The sequence below is a fragment of the Patiria miniata genome, unplaced genomic scaffold, assembly GCF_015706575.1.
Source record: "Patiria miniata isolate m_02_andy unplaced genomic scaffold, ASM1570657v1 HiC_scaffold_21, whole genome shotgun sequence".
Lineage (NCBI taxonomy): Eukaryota > Metazoa > Echinodermata > Asteroidea > Valvatida > Asterinidae > Patiria > Patiria miniata.
The window spans coordinates 5,774,648-5,783,627 of record NW_024037060.1 but is presented as its reverse complement, the minus strand read 5'-3'; the positions used below and the strand labels follow the sequence as shown (position 1 = coordinate 5,783,627).

The following is an 8,980-nucleotide window of genomic DNA, read 5'->3' as shown; positions in this document are numbered from 1 at the left end:
TGGTGCTTAAAAGCGTTATCTGTCCCTGTAATTTGGAGATAAATTGGATTTCTTTCAGATAAGTTTTCATGTATTTTCAGACATTTTAATTGGCAATATATAATTGATGAAATGTGTTTGTTTGGAAAATTTCACAAGTTTTCACACTAAAGGTACAGAGCATTTCGTTCTACATGAAATGATTGTTTCAGTGATGTTGACCACATTGTTAGCCAGTATTAGTCAACTCCGAACAAACACTTCAAAATCATTCATTTTTAGCGATGTATGACAACTGCGCATGCGTATATACCACGGTACTGTCTACGAAGCCATGCAAACTCCTTTTTTTGGCATTAGTGAGCGCGGATCTCTATTGTGTCGAGATTAGCGTAGTGAGCAACTGAGCAAGCTGACGCCAGGTGCTTCCTATTGTAGCTTTCGAGCGCGGCAACCATCACTATCATTTTACTTTTGAAGTCTTGGAGTACGAACTCCTTGGGTCCTTGCTCTATGGTTGTAGTAGTCAGGTATCATGTGTGTGATTTAATGGTTTATGTTTATGCAAGAAAACCAGGTGTTATACATACATGTGTGTGTGTGTGATATTTATAAAGCTGTTTTAGAGTGCTAAGAACCGTCCATGTAGTTTAATTTGTATTGCCTCACTTGTAGGTGGTATTTCCCGAACACATACATCAACTAATTAACATTTGCACATTTTTGTATATAGCGTAAATCTTGGTATATTTTAGAGGGGAAAAAAAGGTCAGCAGCGACAATAAAATCCATTAAGACATCTTGATCTGGAGGGTACCTGATCAATTAAAGTATGGCCGATTAGAGCTGACGTCTTTTATAAAAGACTTCATATTAAATTATTTTATTATAGATTAGAAGATTTATAAATGAAAAATTGTATGGACTGTTTCAGCACACGAAGCGAAACAGCTGGTTGTAATTGAAATTTTAATAGTAAATCAAATTAAAAAAACAATAATAGATCGATTGCATGCAGCAGCCATCTTAATGTTTAGTTGTTTACTATGTTAGGTCTCAACAATGTATGCCCAAGAGGTCTACTCAAGCGTACCCCTGTTGAACTAAGGCACAGACCTCCAAGATGGTTGCACTGCAAACGATCTATAGGTGTTTGTGGGTGTTTTGTATGTGTTAGTTGAAGTTCACACACATTACTTCCGCATTCGTCATTGAAAAATGTGTCAGGAGTAGTGTTGTAGTTGAGTGCTTTTCTACGAGTACGAGTACTTTTCCATGAGTACAAGTACTTTTCCATGAGTACGAGTTCTTTTCCACGAGTATGAGTACTTTTCCACGAGTACGAGTGCTTTTCCATGAGTACGAGTACTTTTCCACAAGTATGAGTGCTTTTCCACGATTACGAGTGCTTTTCCACGAGTACAAGTACTTTTCCATGAGTACGAGTGCTTTTCCACGAGTACGAGTACTTTTCCACGATTACGAGTGCTTTTCCACGAGTACAAGTACTTTTCCATGAGTACGAGTGCTTTTCCACGAGTACGAGTACTTTTCCACGAGTACAAGTACTTTTTCATGAGTACGAGTGCTTTTCCACGAGTACAAGTACTTTTCCCCGATTACAAGTACTTTTTCATGAGTACGAGTACTTTTACATGAGTACAAGTACTTTTTCATGAGTATGAGTACTTTTCCACGAGTACGAGTACTTTTCCACGATTACGAGTGCTTTTCCATGAGTACGAGTACTTTTCCACGAGTACGAATACTTTTCCATTAGTACGAGTGCTTTACCATGAGTACGAGTACGAGTTATTTGCCACGAGTATATGAGTACTTTGCCCAAGTACAAGTACGGATAATTTTTTTCTTGCAAGTATGAGTACGGGTATGAGCACATTTCCACGAGTCCGAGTACGGAAAAAGTACCGGAATACGAGGACGAGTACTACAACACTGGTCAGGAGCATTTTTTGTGTGAAAGCATTACAATATATAGGTCTATTTGTGAAATGATTAAATGCAACTGCCGAGATTTTAAGGAATTTTTTAAAAAGTTTTTAAAATCGGCAATACTGACTTAACGATTTTAAAGTCATGGTGTCGAGCCACGATCTGGCAGCTGACGTGGAAATGTTTTGTGTTTTAATTTAGGATATAAACTTAACAAAGTATCAGAGTGGCAAGTAAATTAAATTAAATTGAACAGTTATAAATTGTTATCTTGTGAAGATTTGTGTATATATTTACGAGTGTAAAGGTCATAATATATTGCCCCAGGCACTAGACGCCCTGTATTTTGGAATGGTGAGGATGCCTGTATCTGACGGCCATCGATCTCTTGCCGCGCCAAGTATCTTGGCATGTACAATGGACAATTGTTGAACCATTCCCCTATGCACGGTTATCAGAGCAGTAGAAGATGCTGTGCTTAATGGCGAATTCGAATGCCCAAACAGACACAACTGGAAGCACCGACGAATTCGATTGCCCATCGTGAATTAGTTTTAATTTCACTGCATATTTATTTAAATTGCATCATTGAAAAGTGAAATGGCGTGCTTTTACATTTAAATTGGAAGATATATTTAGTTAATCTGAACGTGCATTCAAATTCGTGCGAAAGTGGGTGAGTCTTCATCAATTTGGCTGCCAAATCTATTAAATTTCCGGGGGAGATATATAAATTGATACGTTTCCACGTCTTTCAAAAGAAATTTTATAGCATTTGTCACCTCAGCCCTGCTTTACACCATGTTTCGACATTGAAATCAGGCATGCGATTTTTTCGTGGATCAGCTTATCCCCCAACTTTCTTGTATGCCATTAAAAAAAAAAACCTGAGAACCCGTGCAGAGAGGAATTGACTTCTCAGTTGCACGCCATAGATTTTGGAAGCTTCGGTGAGGAGGGAGTTGCGTTGCCAACTATAATTTCTTCCCCAAGAGATTTACAACAAGGTTCTTTTCAATAACGTCGTCCGTGTCCGTTGGTCGGACTGAAAGATGACAACCTTCCATCAACACAGGTTTTTGAACAAAGTGTCAAACGGCCAAGTCTGACCCCACCCCCCTTATGTTCCATTTCATGGCCGGTGATTTCTTGAAACATCCAAGCAAACCCCTGATTAGGACACACATTTCGTCCGTAAGAGGATTTTCCCGATTCGAAACAGGAAATTCAAACTGGCACTGAAACCTGTGCTGCCTTTTGTTGAGAGGATTAAAAAAAAACAGTAAAGGTCCTCAATTCATACAAATGGCTTTGAGCTGAGATCCTCGGTTCCAATGCTACTTTAGGAGACTCCGCATTTGGCTGTCCACCCTCTGGGCGCTGACCTTACACACGACAGATTATTAATTTGAAAATCTCGTTGATGCGGACGCAAAATGCGAGGATTTTATTTATAAATATGATTTTTTTTTTGCTTTGACGATGGACTCCCGAGGACAAACACATAACCTTTGTTTCCTTTTATAGGGGACACCCATACTGGACGGCTACCGCTCGATAGTCCGAAGGACCGATAGTCCGAAGGTTCATTGGTCCGAAGGTTCGATAGCCCGAAGGTTCATTAGTCTGAAGGTTCGATAGTCCGAAGGTTCATTAGTCTGAAGGTTCGATAGTCCGAAGGTTCGATAATGACTCTGAAGGTTCTGGCGTATCCAGAGGGTGGGGCAGGGGGCACCTTGCGGTCCCCCCCCCCCCCTCCGGCGGATGTTTTTGACAAATATTTTTAAATATTTTTCAGTCGGTATTTACATAAATGGTTAGAGTTGTGACATCAACCCATAAAAAGAAAACCAGCTCAAAAACCATAACAATGCCCCGTGAAAATCGGCATATATTTTTTCTCAGTGTGCATAATAATGGTCAGTTTTGAAGAGCGCCCCCATTGGGAAGATGGGTACCGCCCCCCCCCCCTCCCCTCCTGCTTTTTTATTTTACGGAGGCCAAGTGTCCGGAGAAAAAAAAACATGTCTACATTTCGGCGCGGTCGGGCGGTTGACCCCCCCCCCCACCCCCCACCTTGACATCAAAGGCTGGATACGCTAGGTTCATCAATCCGAAGTTCGTTAGTCCGTAGTGTTGATTCGTCCGGAAATAGAGTAAGGATAAATAATCCAAAGGTTCGACGGTGCGAATGGACGACAAAGTTCGATAGTCCGAATCGCAAGGTTATACATTTTCAGTGGTTAAGCCCGGTTTATACTTCATGCAAATGCGAAGTGAATTTGACGTCATGAAACGTTCGCTGCGAAATTCGCCCGAGTTGAAAATTTTATATGTTCAACTTTTACGAATTCGCAGCGCGAATACTTGCCACGACGTCACAAATTCGCATTCGTTTCGCTTTCGCGCCGAGTATGATACGGGCTTACCAATAGTGTGACGCCATGGCAAAGGTTTAATTAATCCCTGGAGAGCCCGAATGCCCTTTATGCTTGGGATGTATGGACTGATAGCAGGAAGGATAGTCAGCTTAGGAGCTTATTAAATTATCTCTAAATTATCTAGAGTGTTTTCAGAGAAATAATACTGCAATTGAGCTGCACTTTCGTGATTGAACATGCATACAATGCCAAAAGGCAGTTAATTTCCTTAACTTCATTGTCAAGATCCATTAAGAGACCTCTCCGCGGTATAAGATCTTGCATGATTTGTCATATTCTTTTTTTTCCAAAATTTGAATCGTCATTTCATACGAGAGTTCGGACTTCCGCACTATATGCCCGTGCACTTTTGAGGAAAATGATCAGAATAGCTTCAGAACAAAATAATTTAATGAAATATCAATCCAGGCCGATCGCACATACAAAAATACAATCAAACCTGTTTGACAAGTAATATTCACTACTACTCCACTAGATTACCAAGATAACCAAAGAATTCATCTGACCTTGCAGTGAAAAGAAAACGGCTCGGGTCGGATGTTTAATATAGGTTTTTTTGGCCAATTTCCTAAACTGTTCATTCACTTCTGAAAATCGGTCATTCGTTTTCCTTTGAATTTGCACGTCTTTATTTCCATTTTAAAGCAACGAAAGTTCAATCGTTTTCATTGTCCGTGCATTCAGTTTTGAGCAACAGACAGCCAATTACGTTACGCAAGCATACCTTTTTCGCGCAGAGTTCTGGAATATAATTTCGCGAATGTGTAATCAAAAGTACGTTTTTCTCATTCAAAATAGCAGATCACAATCACATCACATTACATCACACAAACTAAAAGTGAAATAGAATATAGTCAAAGTTTGAAATAGCCCTCTAAAAGCGAAAAAGAAGTCTTGTTAACGAATCTGATTGAACATAAACGAGAGGTGCTGCTCAATCACTTATAATTATTGATTGAACTGAAATGGAATCGAATGCTGTGGTAGCGAAAATGAAACGCGTGTTCAGACCGATTCTGAAATTCAGACGAAAATGAATGACCGATTTTCGGAAGTGAATGAACATTTTAGGAAATTGGCCGGGAAAACCTATAATCGAACACCAACTTTGATTTTATTCTCCCTAGATGCAAATGCATCGGTGAAATTAATTTGCTATGTTTTCCCCTAGCTGGTTATTATGAAATTCATAATCGCGTCACGCAATTAATGACGCCGTGCATGCTGCAGCTTTTCGACTATTATTCTTGACATTGGGTCGTATTACTATGAAAAACAACTAGCAAATACAATACTAGGACGTTTGAGCAAAAAGAAAAAGCATTGACTTTGGAGTAAAACCATTAAGGAAAACCAAATGCTTGATTCCGTATGAATAAAACTTTTCCTTTACTGTTCAGCATTTACTAAACAACAGGTATAGCAAGTGCTTCTTACTGTTGGATTGTTTTAAATGAAAATCATTAGAAGCTGATCAGTCATGAATGTTCCAAACGAAGCATTGCACACAAAAATGGCCGCGAGAAAAGTGATTTTCAAAACTGGAAGTAGGTCCCCTCCTTGCTTCTTTTTTTTAGGGGGGGGGTGGCACAATTTTTGTTGGGGGGGATCAGAAAGAGTATTGTCTTGAAGTGTGTTTCTTCGATATTTTTTGTCAACAAAGAGGAATCAGTGGAATGGATTATTTTCAGTGGATCATTGATATTACAATTTTGTAGTGCTTTACATAAACTTTAAGGTGACAAGTGCATCACATAACATCAAGACACTCAAGAGTTCTACTGAAGTGACGAAAATGCCTGTAACGTGCATGTATACGTTTCAGCTACTTTCGGGCCATGTCTAACGATACGAGCCATTGACCTTTTTTAGGTTAAATATATTTCAAATAATTATTTTAACAATTTGGTTAACATACAGATAATTAGAGTCAATGAACCATATTTGTTTTCATAATTGACGTTTGACTGAGCTATTTTATACATTGTTGGAGGCTGTTTTGCTTTAGCGTTCTGGGTGAAATTTGAATAAATAAAATATAGTCTTCCTTATTGAAAATCTTAGTTACATAGGCCTATTAAAACATGTACTACTTTTAGTTGTTACGGCACATTTTACAGGACGCCAACTTGTGCCGTGTTCATACAGACGGAAAAGACAACACCAGGATTGATGACGTGCCGTGAAATTCGGAATTTGTGCGAGGTGCGGTGCGACAGTATGTACTGCCCAGGTTTACTCGGCTATAGAGTCAAGTCAGAGTAAAGTTAGGAAAGAATTCAGCCTTGGGTAGAGGACATCCCAAGCACGACTTCGTCAGCGTTAGAGCGCACACCGAACATGTAGAGAACCCCGTGACGGAACTGTCTGTACTTGAGAGCGTAGATGATGGGATTGACGGCCGAGTTGGAGACTACCAGGGCCACTGAGATGACATACAGAGCTCCTTGGAAATCAAGAGGCCAGCCAAAGTTGAACATGAAGAAGATGATCTTGTTCGGTGTCCAGCAGACCACGAAGGAGCAGAAGACGATGAAGAGTGTCTTCAAGACGTTCTTGCGTGCACGGACCAGAGACTCTGCCTGACCCTCCCCACGACCAGCCGCCTGGCGCTCCGCTGAACTCCCCGTGCCGTTTCCTCCCATCACACCGACTCTTCGAGCTTTCCTCTTCAACACCACTATGATGTGAATGTAGGCGTACAACATGACAGTGACTGGAATCAAGTACTCGAAGCAGAAGAGGAGAACTCCAACAAGCTGGGAGCCGCCAACGTTGACAGACTCACAGGATCCGATGCCATTGAACCTTTTGATGGCTATGTTGTACGCGGAGCAAGCACACCCAGTCAGCCAAACGGCGATAACGACCAGAATAGCGGCACGTCGGGTGAATCGTGTCTGGTAGGTAAACGGAAACAAGATAGCAAGGTACCTCTCAAGAGTCAGTGCGGTCAGACTGAAGGTAGAGGCGGCAAAGAACGCCCAATTGAGAAATTTGGAGAACCACAAACGACAGTAAAGTTCACCGGTGGGGCCGTCAGGCACGGGATCCAGTTTGCCCACATTGGCGCTGATCAGCGTGACCAGTGACCCAAGTAAGTCGATGGCGGCCTGATTAAGAATCAAACCATTGGTGAGGGTGTGCATAGACTGCACTCGGCAGATGACTATGCAGACTAGGGTGTTTCCCAACACACCGATGACTCCTGCGCAATTTTGGACAACTTGTAGTGTGATTGCAGCACCCATCTCGCATGCAGTGATTCTTGCAGCCCAGTAACTTATTTAAGGCGAGTTGTGGCAAAGGTGAATCCTGCACTAGAGTCCGCACTCGACTAGGTCTTGTTACGAATGCGTAAAAGGTCCAGAATGCGATACACTACTGTGTGTCGGTTATTAAAAAAAAGTCCATCCGCCAGCAACCGAAAAACACGTGATGAATTACGTCATCGTGACGACAGCAATGCAGCGCTGAGGATACACATAATAAACTGCAGTTGGCTTGGTGTTAATTAGTTATTTGCCTACGCTTTGGGATGTCGTCTTTTTTTCCCCAGTGGAATGTTCCAAAAGTGAAATGTTGTATAAAGACATAAGGTGGCCTAATAATGGTACTTTTCTCCTTTCAATTTTACAGCATCACTCAATCATTGCAGGAATCATTGACATTGGTACCTGCAATGATTCCTGCAAGTGAATGTTTGGACATTTATGTATGCATTTAAAAGAAGTTGTGCACAATTCATCTTGCCGAATGTACCCACAGATGCAGCACTGTGTTATTCTGCGTGCAAATCTTTGTAGCCATTAAGGGTTACAAAGATGAAATCATGCAATTCTTCTTGTAGCCGATTTGCCACCTTCGTCATTTGAAAGATTCCATCTCAATCATTCCTTAAGGTACAATATAAATAAAAATTACAACGTGAACAGGTTTATTATCATCGACTATCAACGATCTATTTCACATGGTTCTGATGTGAAGATGATGCACCTTACCGTAATATTGGGATCCACCGTAAAATTGGCGCCCACCTAAATACTCACGTACATGTATCAAAAAACACCCCCAAGTAAACAATACACTAAAAGATGGTCATTGTTGTGTGTAATATTTCATAAGGTGCTCATCTTTGGGTCGATTCAAACATGCCAATAGGAGAGCTCTCAGCTCCCAATATCTGACACAGCTTGCTTCTCATTTGGTTTTTCAGCAAATGGTTTTTTTTTCAGCAAGTGTACTGTTCTATATTTTATCCGTAAGTTTTCATGCTTAGGTCTTGGTCCAACTGTCCGTGTGTGTGCGTGTTCTTGTTTCTGTTTTGTGTCAGTCCACCCAAGCAGCGGCGGTGGAACGGTTTTCAAACTGGGGGGCATCACCAAAAAGGGCCACTTGCTCAGTAAAAGGTATCTTCCGTTGGTGCAGCAGCGTATCCAGCTTTTTTTTTTTTTTTGGGCACATCCGTGCTGAAATGTCGACCATTGTAGTACCATCTTCCCAAATAGGGGGCGCTCTTCAAAACCGGCCATTATGCAAACTGCGCATTATGTTAGGGTTTTGGGGCTTGGTTTTCATATTCCTCGTTCATAATATAAGAACTCTCT

General features: G+C 41.1%; 1 protein-coding gene across 1 annotated transcript; it reads right to left on the bottom strand.

Annotated features, from left to right (window-relative positions):
* Window positions 1-5,435: 5,435 nt before the first annotated feature.
* LOC119729504 (trace amine-associated receptor 9-like) lies at window positions 5,436-7,718 on the bottom strand. Its single transcript, XM_038202083.1, has one exon. It carries the CDS (start codon window positions 7,622-7,624, stop codon window positions 6,653-6,655), a length of 972 nt encoding a protein of 323 aa, XP_038058011.1. The 5' UTR covers window positions 7,625-7,718; the 3' UTR covers window positions 5,436-6,652.
* Window positions 7,719-8,980: the final 1,262 nt, after the last annotated feature.